Genomic DNA, 15,844 nt, shown 5'->3' with positions numbered 1-15,844 from the left:
GTAATTCAACAGAGTTACAGGACAGAAGCCAGCAGGCAGCTTCATTACTAAGTTGACTCTCGCACATCATTCTTATTTGACCTTACATTTACTGAACTAATTTGAAAATGGAGATGGAAATTCTTACCATCGCTAACATTTTAGGAATCGCTACCACTGATAGACGCCCAACTGCTCATGAAGCTTGGGTTGATGGCCATTCAACAACTTTGGGTTGTGTGGTCCAGAATTCTAAGTACAAGGTCATCAGCACTTTCCTCACTAGTTCTCACAGAGACAACATCACCATGTGCAGGGAAACTCAGAGTATGTCTCTTCAAAAGGTATAACCCCTAAATAAATAACAGTTAAGTAATAATTGAAAAATTCCCAAAACCAAGTTTTCTTCAAACAGAATTATGTTTATTCTACACAATATAAGTAGTCTGCTTATACATCTAAATTATTTGTCCCCATATGTGGCATTTCTAATGCCATATTCTGAATAATTCAGAGTCTCTTCTATAAAAACCTGATAAAAGCAGTACTTTTCAAAATTATAAAATCAATATTATTTCTAAGAAAGCAATATATAAATTCAAAGTTGAATACTACCATTAAAGGACAATGTTTACTACAATTTTTTACTAAGTAATTTCTGTAGCAACTCGACAGAACTTCAAACCTTTTTCTACTAAGACATACTTTTTTCTGAAATTAAAAATTACAATATGAAAGCACTTGGACATCTAATACTAGCATTGGAAAAATATATCAGTATTACTTCTTAATTACACACACACACACACACACACACACACACAAACATACACACACTTCAAAGACTAAGTTAGTAACTAGGACAAATTCCACATTCTTAATTCGAACATGGAAAACATCTGTACAAAAGTTAAAAGTAAGGATTTATGAAGTAAAAAGTCGGAACCAATTATAAGCCCACCAAGAGCAGACTCCATGGCAAAAGCAGCAACCCCTTCCTTAGCAGCACAAATCCTAGCCTTCCAGGGCCTTCAGCATACCATACGAGACAGATGCCAGCCAAAGCTGTCACACATGGCACATCCGGTTCATTAGCAGTTTGTGTTTTCATGTGCAGTACTGCTCTGCTTGTCAAACAAGATGTCAAATACGCAAACACATCTAAAAATGGATAACAAGCTACCTTCTCCTTATCAGAACAGGTAAGTAACTCTGACGAATTAATTTTAAATGCCATGGAGAAAACATGGTTGAAAACGCTCAGTCATGCAACTTATACATACAAAACAGTTATCCTAAAGACAGGCTTTGTTAAAAATACAAAGCGTAAAATTATTGTAAAATAATACAAACAAAAATCATAAATTAATTTGTCAAAATAATTGTATTGGCTGCAAAGAAAATACTGAGAGTCCTGATCCATATTATTCACCATTTCAAAAGAAAGGCATGACATCATACTACATTAGGAAAGCATGCCATGATATAGAGAACAGGAACAAGAAAAAAATAATAAAGCTTTTTAAAATATTGAATTAAATCTTGATCTAACAAACTGGTATTATTGATTCTAACATAGCACTTAAATAAAGATCACACACTGAATATTTTTATTTTAAATCCCCATCTGGCACTTAATATCACTTCAGATGTTCAATTTTTAATGTTTTTCTATACAAGTAGCCAATAATTTCACAAATTTGTATAAAAATGTTAGATTTTAAACTAAATTTCCAAATGAAAAATGTGTCGTTTCTTACAGTCATTTAAAAAAATCATTTGAAATTGATAAATGTATCCATTAAAATTAAACTTTAATAAACTTTACTTACCAAGGATAAAATAATAGTGCCAAATTTCAGCAATAAAATAAAATTCTGAACAGAACAAAGACATCACGGAAAATCCACAACAAATGAATAACTCGATTTTCATTTTCCTTGTCATAACATAGCAGTATTTCTGTAATATACTACAGCTTTGGTGTCTTAGTGGCATTTAATTCACACATTTAAAAAACAGAAAATGCATATAAAAGTACTCGTTGTGTAAATCAGTGAATTTCATCAGTTCAAACATTACTTGTAACTTTTCACGTGTCAAAAAAGCGAGACAGGACTATATACTCAAGCAATTTAAGACCTGAGGGAAATGCTACACAATTTCAGTTGCTGGGCTCAAACAAACCACTTAAAAAACATCATCCAGTAATTTTAAACATGTGAATAAACAAGATACATAAGTGTACAAGTGTCAAATACAGACCTGCCTGCATGCTGGCAAAACTTTTCTCATTGCCATTTGCCCTTCTTTTTTTTTTTTTTTTTATCCAACTTTGGCACATAATTACTTCATTAAGAACTTGCATTTCTTGACAGCCCTTTCGTGTTTCCTGTTCCCTCATCCTCCCCATTGTCTTTCCTTTATAAATAAATTCACCTCTGAATCTGCCTGTGCCTCTTATACAGAAAACCAAGCTCTTCAATTGCAAACTTAATTCTGTTTTCAGACAACTCCGACCATTCTTAGCACTGGTTTTCCAGATGGATGTATTTGTATTTACACAGACAGATTCGAATTTGTAGCACCACTGTCAGTCATTGGACAGATGCAACAGGTGTACTTTTAAATTTTACCTACATTTGCTCATTATATATACTACATTGTTTCTTACCCATAAAAACATCTACAGTGCTACCTTCCCATGACCACCACCACTACACAGAAACAGCCAATACAAGAAATGCCATAGTACTTATGAGCTGTAAATATGCTACCCACTGGCAAATCCCCAAGAAATGCTAAACTGCTCAGATTTCTGGATATCCCACAATTTGTTTTCATATATTCATGTTTATGTATTTTCAGTCTCCTTGCATCAGATGACCGTTCTAATGTTTTCCATCAAGAAAGTTCAAATTTAACCCTCCAACTCCTATGAGCTTGTCACTGAAATCTAAAACTCCTTCCAAGGCCCTCTAATGAGAGAGGGAATTCAACTTCTCCACAGAATTCTCTCATTAGAGAGGTGTCAAATATTCCTACAGTCATGCATTATTGATATGAGTTTTAAAACATTGCTTCATATTTCTATTGGTTGAAAATAATTGTATAATTAATTCCAACCCAAAGAGGGCACACAAGTGCATGTTCTTTTAATTTTAAATGTTGTTGATCAAATATTGAAGGACTGAAATATTGCAAATTCATCTTTTGTAGATGTTAAATTTTAAAGAAATTAATGATAACAATGTCTTAATAGTCAATTAAGTGAAATCCCTAAGCAAGTAAGTTAAATTCTATGATATAGCTGGTATAGAGTCTTCTTAAAAAAGTAATTTGTTGAGTATCATAGTGATACTATAAATTCCTCCAACAAATTTACCTATTTACTTCCTCACTACAGACAGATAAGAAATATGAAACTACATCAAAAATACAGTATTTAACGCTCACTTTTTTCACATTGTTTTGTTACATTAATGAGTTAATAATGATGATTTCCAAAGGATAATACGAAAAATCGCTAGGGGCCATGCAGACTCAGCTATAACGTGACAGAGCTGCACAATCTTACATACAATTCCTTTCGAACCCTTTGTTAAATAAATCTAATTAGTCTGTGTTGCTTAAAGGCAGTCTCCATTTGAGATGTGGCTTTGAAGTGCTCTCCAGAATGATGGGTGCTAAAACTTCACACAAGAGTACATGCTCAAAAGGAAGCAAGTTGCTTCTCCCACAGTCCACTCTTCTTTCTTAATCCTCAACAGTACCTCCTATCCAAATCTGTCCTTCTTCCTGGAATTCCTGAAACTGGTATTTAACTTTTCCAGAAATGCAGATTTTGCTCACACCACACACACACACACACACACACACACACACACACACATCTCACACACACACACACACACACATCTCACATGCACTCCACCAAAGTAAGCTAGAAATGGCAAGAAAACACTAAGGATTGATTATCTTCTATGTCTACTGTTCTGATATTATAAAAATATTTCATACAGGAGCCATGCATGTATGCATGCATCCATCCATCTATCCATATTCACCTATATTTCTAGTATCACATGTTGTTAAAACACTGGTCTGCATATGACCACAAGGTCTGCAAGAGGGATGACAAAAGTCCCCCACCCCAAAGGACCACAATCTCAATAAATAAATATCTGGTAAGTGAAGACAATCACTAAGGCCTTTTGTTTAAAGTTAAAGGGCTATTATGAGAAAATTCTTCAAAATCACAGTAAGTATTTAAATAACAATGTTAAAAATACATCACAAGCAAAGTGGCACAGAAGGCTAATTGACAGAAAAGTAGAAAATTTAATGCAATGGATCTTCAAAATAGACAAGAATATTACTCCAAATGAAAACGTATTAATTAGGCGAGGTATTTTTAACTAGTGTTGCTTTATACTTAATCATATTCATTTTCTTAATCCTAATTAATATATCCTTTGTATACCATTACTGATTAACTAATAAAACTTGAGACACTCAGGGAAGTTTGGTTTTTTGTTTTAGTTGTTATAAAAGTTGCAAAGCATGAAGAACTCACATAATCCATGGAAGCAAAGCTTTACACAGAAAGTCCACATTATGTTTTGTTTTGTTTCTACACAAGGTCAACACTAGTTCTAATGGGAAAAAGTTTTCATTGAGCTAAGGAAAACTGGAAGCAAGGAAAAACAACCTCATAAATGAAAGAAGTAACTTCACGCTATAGAAGTCTAACTACCCTTACTTAACACACTGCAGTTTCCAGATAGTGCTACTGCAGGCAAACAGAAAACAACTGGTCTCGATGGTCGTTTATAATGTATAATGTATCTTCTACTTACTGTGCACAAGGACAGGAAACACTGCCACTAGACTATCTCAGGAATACATCAATTACAAAAATACTACTCATAAGGTAACCACACTGAGTCTTTAATCGTGGTTGCTTTTTTTTTTTTTAATTAGATGTAGCCATTTAAAACAAGGGCAAGGAAAAGGAACATGCTTTCTCCGTCATATCCAAAAAGGAAGGAAGGAAGAGTATAAGTAGGAGTGAAGTTCTGACTGCAATTCAATAGTAAATCAGCAAGCTTATTCCAAGTCCCGGGGCCAGCAGGATTACTGCAGGCCTGCACAAAGCACTGCATGGCTGGCTGCTTTTCTCTTCTCTAACCCTGAACTCTGCAGGGCAGCAGGCCTAGAGACCCCACTTTCACTTGGTCCTATAACTTCACTGTAGCCTCAAGCCCTTCAAATAGAGAGCTTTAGGCTTACTGCATTTCTGGGTAAGATATCACAAAATCTAAACAAGTCAACCCAAACATTGGAGTCAATCAGCAAGCCCAGTTTTCCAGAGTGCAGCAACACTGGGCCAGACCCCTTTCAGGAAGTACGTTCTGCAGCAATCCCAATGACAGGACCAAACAGCTGTCTACACCTACACCTGTGGCAAGCATTTAATACACACAACAATTAATAAGGGAAGATTCCAGAAAGACTACGTTCAATGAAACCATGATGGCTGGTTTTTGTTTTGTAATTATTCTTAGAGGTATCTTCACAATTTTCTTGTCATTAATATTAGGGAAAATAAATCTTACTTAAAATATGCAATTCAGGACAAGTCACGTGACAAACTCTCCAAATAAACACTCATTCATCAGCAACAACTTTTGAAATAAACAGGCATTTAAAATATAAAATTGACCAAAACTGAAAAACTATAGTTATGAAATGTGTTAACAAATGAAGAGAAAATAAAAACAGGTCCTCTGTATTGTTCCATGCTTCAGAAATAGCTGTATCATTCCTCATTTCCATTCCTCCCCACAAAGACCAGATCTTAAAATGCAATGAATTCCAATCTAATCCTAGAGCATGGAAGTATTTATTTAGATGAAGACCACCTTCCTCAAGGTCACACTGAATCAGCATTTATCACAACTAAAGGGAACTCAGGGATTGACATCTCAGTGTTGAGACTGAGTGAAAATCCTCCCTATGGATTACATTATGGGGCCTTCAAAGTAAAATGAGATCCAAACATCTGCAAAATAGAAAGAGCACTCATTTCTCCAAACTTCAGAAAAAAGGATGTGCGCAATTTCACAAGAAAAATAATATCCTCTAAAATATAAAAATTGTCAAGTTTTCCGTAAAATTCACTAAAAATACAAATAATACTGAACAGTAAAACACAAAGTAGGTTCACCAATAAAAGAATAACAATAACTTCACATATTTACTGGGCAAACTAGTTCAAGAATGTCAAAAAATATATTTTGCACACCAAATAATATTACCTGAATCATCTTACTCTTAAGAAAACTCAAGATGCTTTTATTTCTCACCTTGTCCTGTCAATTATGCTGACAGGTCCTGCAGGATGCAGCAACAGATCACTGATGTTTGTGCATGGTCAAGATCTGTCATGGAATGACGTCCATAGCATGGTTTTCCCCAATACTAAAATTATCTAGAAAGTTTCAGATGCAGTCTTAAGATGTTTACTCTTTCTCTGTGCTTCTCAATTTTTTGAAAATCATAGTGAAGTATGTATGTGAAATAGCAAGTGTCACTTTCATATGGTCAAAAACCAAGTTCATGGTATCAAAATTGAAAAACATAATCTTCATGGAAAAATAAATGGTATACATGAACAGTGTAAATTATAAACCTTTCCATTCCCGGGTTTCAACAAGTTATAGTCAACGTGTCCCCCCAAAATTCACGTTAGCAAAATCAACAGAAAGTTTAGGGTCCAACTGCTCCTTATGCTCTTTGAGATATTTTTTCTGTACTTATATTCCACTACTTTTAAATATGGTAGCATCTTCCCTGATTCTGTGTGAATGTTAGAAACGGTTTTCCATTCAGGGGCCTATTAATACATAGGACTATACTAAGACACTTGCAGTTATTAATATGTGTGAAAGTTCAAAAGAAATTTATGTAGATATTCAATAGCATATGTAAGTCAATACTTCAGAAAGATTAAAAATGAAAAAAATAAATGGCAGGCAATTCTCTTCAATTTTTGTAGCACAGATTTTAATTTCTTATAATATAATGTGGTACGGAATTATTTCGCCAGTATTCTTATATTTAGCTCTAACATTGTATAGATGATTAAAATATCTTATACCTGTCTTGATTGCAGGAGCATTTCAAAATACTTTGTAATATACCTCTCCTAGTGCTCTCAAATTCATAAAAGATAAGACTGAAGTTTATATGTGTTAACTTACAAACAAATAATCAACGATTAATCTAAGATAATAATTAACAAAGAATTAATTTTTTTAAAAATACCAGGTATTTCCACTCACTCATGGTTTAAAGATGCATTTACACAACGAGGAAGCTAAATACATCTAATTTTTGTCTGGACACCTAAAGAAAGCTGGGCTTTTTTTTTCGTATTTGAATTCCATTAGATCCCTGGAAAATCATTTCACCTACAAATATTTTCATATTAAAAGTGTGAAAATGCTGCATCTTTAAAGATGAAGAAAATAGGAACTCCAACGACCCAATCATTCAAGACAAATACTGAAAAGTATTGCTCCATTTCTTGAAGGTTGTGGTGTCTGCCATGACACTTCAGTCTCTGCGGGTCAGGTTAATTAAGCTGCACAGCTGCTGCAATGCAGTGTGTGACATGCATGGCTGCGGTTGCCACCAGTCCATTCCAATTACCTGTAGTGTTCCAGCACCGGACGAGTGACAGCCAAGCACTTCTCTCTAGCCACGTGTTCCCTCTGGCCTGCTGATAAATGTTAGGACAAACCAACCTTTCTGAAAAAGACTGCAAAGCTGAATGCACCTGCTGCAAGCTGCAGTGATGAGTCCCAGAGAGATGTTTGTCAGTCAGATCTCTGCAGATGCTGTTTAACTCTGTGCTAGGGCTGTATCCAAAGATGGAAATGAGATGGCAATCAGGCGCAAATCTCCTGCCACCTTCCCTCCGCTCTAGACTGAAAACTGCACTTGCTCCTGGGGCCCGTGCCTCAAAGCTTCATGCAACTAAAAGCAACTATGACTGAACCCCGCAGTTTTATAAATGATGCTTATGAAGTTGCGATAACAGGTGGTATAATGTACTAGTGTAAACTACATTAAAATAAAGTCATCTTACTGGATAAAGCAAAATAATGATATGCAAGTTGTTGACTGGTGGTTTATTGTCAGGGGTTTCTAGCATTACCACAAATTTCGTAGCATTTCTATACCATGGATCATTTCTTCTTCTTGGTATATTAATGTGAAGCATCCTCAAAACACACATTCAACTATTTCACCAACTCTGTTCGCTATTCCTCAAATCATGTGGCATGGTGTCTGCAAGGTAATGTTAGATCATGCCTTACAATGTCATGCATTTCTAATGAGCTATTTTTCTAAAACACAGGATTCAAATAACACATTTTAAAGTGATGTTGTGCCATAAAATTCAGGAAAGCATCAATGTTATAAGCAAATGATTTTTAAACAATTTGTTAATTCGGTAATAGAAGATCCAATGTCAAAATGGAATAAAAGTGAACAATTAAAGAAGACACCTAAGGGATGTTATGCTAATTCATATTTCTAGGAACCCTGTGTCACAAAGTATTTGCATTTGTGAGATTAGTGTTAGAAGTATTTTTATATGTTCATAAATATTACGGCATACCAAACACATTCTCTTATGTGTAAAGTATTCCTACTATGAAAATAACATATTAGAAATTTGAATAAAGCAAATTTTCAAGCAATTCTACTATCTATGTGAACATTATGTTTCTTGTCCCTAACGATTTGGAAAGGTGAAACAGTGTCACCCACAACAGTAGGTATTATATCAAACATAAACGTCACAACTTCAAGATTATAGAGAGAAAGGCTTCATGCCCAGCAACTCTCTGGCACCAGTGAAATCAGTGCTGCAGAGAGTGGTAATCACCTCGTTACACTAACCAACAAGTTCTGAGATCAAAATAATGCATTTTCCTCTACATGTTACCACTCTATCAGTGTATTGATCTTGCCTTATAATGTTCATCAATAAATTTCTAAGAGATTTTGCAACTGATATCAAAGAAAAGCATATAGCTTGTAACTCTGAGAAGCTATGAGGAAAATGATGTCCACAAGGTATTTATTGTCAATATGGCCATAATAAATCAACAGTATAAACAAAACATCTACATTAAATTTTATTTCATCTGTGTATGTATACATATATATACGTATGCATTTCTTACACATTGTCAACCCTAAAAGTTAAATGAACCACTGAATTTTACCCATGTCAAAACAAAAATGGTGCAATGCAGTTCCTTCACTGAAAGAATTTTAACTTAGTCTTTTTCACTGTTAAGAAAATAAATGGATAAAAGACTTCGAATGTTTTTTTAAATCACCTAAATTAGATATCACTACAATCATAATTTGATGAATCTAGAAGCAACATATTCAAATTTTAACTTAGGCAACATAAAGGGAAATAGTTTATATTAAAAATGATTCAGTTTTATAAGCATATATACTAAAACAATATAGAATATATAGGAGTAGATCCCAACATTACAGTAAAAGAGTACTATCTGATTGGCATATGGGATGTCCCCAGTGTCACAGAACAGAAACAGATCAAGTATGAGGTGTTCTAATATTCAAGACACACATGAAAATATTTATATATTCTTTATTATTCCCAACCAATAATGGATGTACTCATAAAGTTTCATTATTAACAAACTTGAACCTTGTATTAAATGTTAACAGATAAAAACAATCTAGTAATGAAAATAAAGCATCTTCAGATGGCAGGCAAAAGAATTAAAAAATAACACTAACCACCCTTCTGAGAACGTAGACGGTAATTCAGCTTCTAAAGTACTACAGCTGCTTTGTACCACAGGCAGCTCTATGTAACCTACTTATAAAGGAATACATAAATGAGTCAAATTAGATTTCTTTAATCAAGCTAGAAAAAAAGGTACATTCCTAAGCTACCAATGAAAAGTCTGTATCCTGTAAGATTAAGTCTTAGGAAATCAATGTATAGAAGAAATATATAGAACAGACAGTAAAATCTACTTGTAGATCATTTTTCTCCTGACTCCAATGATGGAAATGCAGTTTTCAACTACGCATTATACAATTTCCCTGGTCACTTCATGCATAACACACTGAAATACATACAATATTTAGTTGCATAAACTTTAAATTCATAGAATTTATTTTGTCGTCTTCATCTTGACTAAAGTTTAAAAATCATTTATCAGAAATAGAGGGTTGCTTTATGGCAGAGACACAATCTGACCAAAAAGACAAATACATTTGTAGAAATTGCATTAGCTACAAATTTTTACATGTGTCCATCATTTGAGTTAAGGTATATCAAAATGTTCTAAAGGGTAACTTCAATCTGTGTTAAACCTCTTAGAAAAAGTTTTGAAAAATGTGTTGTATTTTTACTAAATGTTTAGCAATACCCTAACATTTGAAATCAATTTGAGTAAATCCAGTAGTTTCTACAACCGAGATGCAATTTTATCCCAAATGTACTCTAACCAAACAGGAACCAGAAAAATGCTTCATTGAAATAAACCCCAAGAACGTTCATTCTGGCAGAACACAGCAATCATAAATACATGTTTGTGTGCGTACATACAGTTGTATCTGTGTTAGAGACACAAATATGGGCTGCTAAATCACTGCAAAAGCCTATAGGACATTCTTTGTAACTCAGTGGTATGTATCACTGTTATAATTTAGTTCATCTGAACATGTGCACAGTAAGTATCTGTCATTTATAAGAAGGGTAGAAAAAAAGCTCAGAGGCTCTTAGACTGATGTAAATACTAAGACCCTGATAATTGTACAGGTTCTAATCAAGTGTGAACAGAAAACACTGGAATATAAGGCAATCTGAAGGCTGTAGGTATGTTTGACCAAAGAGTTAATTATTGAATAAGAATCACATTTTAATACAAACTATTCAGAATTCGTAAAGCTTCTTAGAAACTGCAGGAATTGGTTTTATTCTTAAAAGTGTATCATGGTATATATTGACTCCCACCTGTTAGAGGCCAAAAATAAGGCATCTTTTACCTGATGCTTTAACTCATACTTGATCAGGTTACGTCACTACGCTTACAAGATTTTATTCAAAGCATTGCAGCTTCACATTTCCCCCCTCCAAAAATATTCTTGTGTGTGTGTGTGTGTGTGTGTGTGTGTGTGTACATATATATATATATATATATATATATTATGTATTCTTCAAACCATAAATAAGATAAGTAATTTTCAGGTAACAAGAAAAAATATAAAAATAAGAGAACTAGAAACAAAGGATCTATTTCTTAGTGTACCCTTTCCAACACACTGAAAATAAACTACATTCAGATGAAAAGGCATTTAATTTGCTATTTGGAATATCCTGGCTAAACATCAATTTTCTGTAACACCCCTACATATCCAACAGTACCTCATGTATAATGCAGAAAAGCATTTTCATTTTCATCTATTGACAGGGTATTTAATTTGCCACTGCAGATCTTCCTAGAACTATCGTGTTATTAATTCTGCAATCAAGCTCTTTTGAGTGCTTTTATTTAAACTAAGTATTTTCACAATTCCACACTGATTTTTTATTATAATATGCCTGTTCAATGCACCAACAGGAATATGTTAAACCTCCAAGTGCATCAGGAAAGTTTCAGAGACAAGGAGAGGTATTGGGAAACTTTAGAGGGCCACAGTATCTAACAGGTTACAGGTTAGTTTAATAAACAATATTTTCCCAAAAAGTACTGCGTTCAACTAGTATAGCATCAACCATTCCAAAATCTCCTCCAGTCAATGGCCGGTTTCTACCACAAATGATTATCTGTGAAAAAGAAGTCCTCCAAGGGTCGAGCCTCCATCCATACCAGTGTCTGCTGTACTAAAGAGTTCTTGGTGAATCAGATCTCTGAAACAAAACTGCTTTCTTTTCCATCAGGAATAAAACTAAGCAATACAGCTCACCTCGGCACTGAATTAATATTTCTATAGTCATCAAACTAAAACAACCTCCCGAAATTACAGGAAGCTAGATCTAAGTGAAGCAAATCACCTAACGACAGATATTTCATCTGGGGTTGTACTACTCCACTGCGATTCCACTTCTTAAAATATGTGCATTGAGTAACAGAACTAAGGAGAAAGGAAAGAAAAAGATAAACATGAAGAACTGGGTGACACAAAGGAAGAGAGCCCAAAAGTAAAGCAAAACAAAGCAAAAGGACAAAAAGCAAAAATCAACCACACAGCCACCTAGGAAACCTGCTGTAATCTGGCATGGTACTGCACCACACTGTGAAGTGTCTGAATCAAATGTGGGCTCTTCACACCAATGCTCAAGCACTATTTCACTTCTTGCTTGGCAGTACAGGAAATTTCTTATCCCGGTTATATTACTGGGGTATTTTAAATATCTGAAGAGACAGCACTTGTCCTCTTTACTACATCCAAGGCCAACAAACAAAGCAATGAAGCAGAAAGGGGGACATAATGAATTCAGAAGTAAATGGTCCATTCTTTAAGAACCCTCCCTACCCCCTCCTCTGAATTCACTCTAAACTAATTGCCATTACAATGATGCCTGTAAACTTCAGAAGAACCACAATCCCTCATGCCAACTGTCCAGGTTTCTATCTCTAATTTTCAAGTTTTTGTGCTAACAATTAGCATTCCAAAACACCCAGAGAACTGTATCACCATTAGTCTAAATCACATATACAGTGTATCAATTAATGGGAAAAAAACATGAACAACAATGGAAATAAGCTGAAATTTTTTTCCACAATGTATGCTAATGTAGTAACATTCAAATCTCAACCATTTAAATTTTTCTTTAAGACAACACGCAACACATGTAGATATTCGATGTTTTTCCTTAGGGATTCATCAAACAATTTCTCCACCATTTCACCTACCTGGATAGAAATCTTTGGACTTAGACAGCTTGATAGTGGCTCCAGTTTCCTTTTGCAATTGAACAATTGTCTGTCCTCCCTTCCCAATTATAGATCCAGCAGCATAACTAGGTATGAGAACCTTTAGAAAGTACTGGCCGTCTTCTGAAAAATGTAAAGAAATACACTTGATTAACATGATAATTTTAAACTTGGAATCCCCAGTCCACCCGAGAGAAAACAGCAGCTAGAGCACTAGGAGCAGAGCTGCAGAAAACAGCAGTTAAAAATGCGCGAGGAACGAAAACCACCAATTACACTGAAAAACGAGTATTTCCAAAACCCTTCCCAGTTTTTAGGATTCACATGCTCTAACAATTTGCAGCACTGTAGAAACTGATGAGTAAATTCCAGTTGTTACTCCAAACCTGAAAGTCTTCCAATTCTGTAGTTACTATGGCAAAATGAAAGAAACTGACCCTTTAACAAAACTTTAGAGATTTAGAAGATGACAAACCTTCACTTAACATACTGACGATGAAAAAAATCCAACAGCGTAAAATAGTGATCCGCTAAATTTTTCTGGCATAGCAAGCATAAAAGACTACAATTAATCATTGACTACATCCGACTCAGAGTATACAAAACAACCATCTTCCTGCAGAACAGTCCACCCAAACTGTAGGGTTTATTCTAAGCCTTGAGAAACTGCGGGGGGGGGGGAGCCTCAATGTGGTGGACTGAGAATCTAAGTAATCCTGATGTATTTCTGTAGCACTTCTGAGTCTACTATTATCTCGTCTAAGCTCATTAATTAAAAGACCTTAAGAAGAATCTTGCCAATACTAAAAAGCTTAGGAGTTATTTATCCTAAATACACTCCAAAGTGACCACACAGATCGTGCTCCCTCTCCAAAAGAACCATAAAACGGAGAGAGGAGTCGATGAGCCATGAAAAAAGAAAAATGAAATGTTTCAGAAAATAAAGCCAACTCCATAAACTTTAGTTTCCGTCAACCTCATCACGTCTTAAATAGGAAACTTCCCGGTAAATCCAGCTCTTTACTGTGAACGAGTATTCCGAATTCCGCGATGTGCCACTCGCAAGACCCCCATCCATCTCTAATGTATATGCTGGAGATAAATTCACCTCTGCTTCGATGCATTGGATGCATTGTTAAGATGACTCCAGTGCAAATGAAGAAGCGATAGCGGTCCCGTTATAACTCATCTTCCGAGGAAGCGCAGGATGTTAACTAACAAGTCACCGTACCAGACACCCCCCTCGTATGCATACCCTTGAAGACAAATCAATGCGATATTTGTACCGACCATGTAAGTGCGCTCAGGGCATGCACTCATCAAGATTTTTTTTTTTTTTTTTGCATACTACTTGTGGCCCAGAGCAAGGGGATGGACCGAGGCAAAAGTCTCCTCCGGTGCCCCCAGCATCTGCAAGCCGCTACCCAAGTGCCATTTATTTATTTTTTATTTATTTATTTATTTTATTTGATCAGACTGTTAAATGCAGCGCGCATCTTCAGGCGGCCATCAACCTCTCGCGGGGGGTCGGCCTCGGGAGCGGGGACCCTGTGGCCGGGGCCAGCACCGGCTGGGGCGAGCGGGTCAGCTCGGTACCCCGGGTCGCCATCTTGATGAGACGGGGGGCCGGGGCAGGTGCAGGGGAGGGGGGCGCGGGACGGCCGGCGGCGGCGGCGGCCACGGGCGCGGGAGGGCGGCGGGGACGGGGCGGGAGGCGGAAGCGATACCCACCGCCCGTGTTGGTCCTCTTGGTGCTGCCGGCTTCGGGGGGCGCTTCTAGCGGCCTTTTCCGCGAGTCCGGCGGGTCCAGATCTATGGGAACCCCCGTGTGGGTCCCGTTCTGCTGGATGGGAGCTGCCGCCATCATGCTTGCAGTTCCTGCCGCGGCACGGGGAGAAGCGGCTCCCTTTTGTTTTGGCTTTTTTTTTCCCCTTTCCTTTCCTTTTTCCCTTTCTTTTCTTTTTTTTTTTCTTTTGCCTTTGGGGTTGCTAAGTTTTTTTTCCCCCTCTCTCTCTCTCTTTAATCGGATCAATAGCAGTCTGAGGCGGCGAGCGGTGTGGCTGATGTGCTCACTGGGGAGGGGGCAGGGCGCGGAGCAGCTGCAGTGCAGTGTCGGCTGGGAGCGGGAATGGAGGGGGTGTGGGAGCCGGAGGGTGAAGAAGAAGAAGAAGAAGGAGAAGAAAGCGGCGGCGGCGGGCAGAGCGGGAGTGAATGAGCGGAGGAGGCGCGGGCGGGCGGGCGGGCGGGCGGGCGGCCGGGAGGAGGGCGAGTGAATGAGCGGGAGGAGGAGCGGCGGGCGGGCGGGCGGCCGGAGCGGCGGACCCGGCTTAACGCGGCGCTCGCTCCCGCTGCTGCTGCCGCTGCCGCCGCCTCTGCCGCTGCTGCTGCTGCCGCCGCCGCCGCCGCCGCTGCTTGGGCGCGTGTGCCGCCTGCGCTGCTCCGCGCCGCTGCCGCCCGCCCGCGCTCATCGTGGCTCCCGCGCGCGTGGGGGGCGGCGGGCGGGGGCCGCGAGGGGCCGCGACTCCCACACGCGCCGCGCGGGGCCGGCCTCCGCGCCCGGAGTCTCCGCCTGCGGGGCCGCGGGCGGGCGGGCGGGCGGGAGCGCGCGCGGGGCGGGCGGGCGGGGGCGCGCGCGCGGTGAAGGGGGGGGGGGGCTGGCGGGGGCGCGGAGCCGGCCGGGGCGCTCCCGCGGGGAGGTGGGGTGGGGGTGAAAGGTCGCAGGGGTGGGGGGAGCCCCGGCCAGGCGGCTCAGGCAAACGTCAGCGGCTCGGCCGCGGAGACCGAGGGGGGGTCCACAAACCGCGCTAGGCGGGGGAGAGGGGGCGGGGCCGGGCGCGGAGTGACGGCCGCAGCAG

General features: G+C 38.4%; 1 protein-coding gene across 6 annotated transcripts in view; it reads right to left on the bottom strand.

The window, feature by feature from the left end:
• Nova1 (NOVA alternative splicing regulator 1) overlaps positions 1 to 15,216 on the bottom strand; it is a 117,024-nt gene extending 101,808 nt beyond the window's left edge. For 2 of the 6 annotated variants that reach the window (XM_040743139.1, XM_040743140.1), the window contains exons 1-2: positions 14,721 to 15,216; positions 12,969 to 13,112 (exon numbers count right to left, since the gene is read on the bottom strand). In XM_040743139.1, coding sequence (XP_040599073.1) covers positions 12,969 to 13,112; positions 14,721 to 14,856 — 280 coding nt within the window. In that variant the 5' untranslated portion in view covers positions 14,857 to 15,216. Of the gene's footprint in view, positions 1 to 12,968; positions 13,113 to 13,464; positions 13,587 to 14,097; positions 14,297 to 14,720 lie in introns of those variants that run through there. The other 4 variants (XM_040743143.1, XM_040743141.1, XM_040743142.1 and 1 more) reach the window with 4 other exon arrangements.
• Positions 15,217 to 15,844: the final 628 nt, after the last annotated feature.

This window comes from Mesocricetus auratus, unplaced genomic scaffold (assembly GCF_017639785.1).
Source record: "Mesocricetus auratus isolate SY011 unplaced genomic scaffold, BCM_Maur_2.0 Super-Scaffold_15014, whole genome shotgun sequence".
In the NCBI taxonomy this organism is placed as follows: domain Eukaryota; kingdom Metazoa; phylum Chordata; class Mammalia; order Rodentia; family Cricetidae; genus Mesocricetus; species Mesocricetus auratus.
This window is presented reverse-complemented; position numbering and strand designations above follow the sequence as displayed.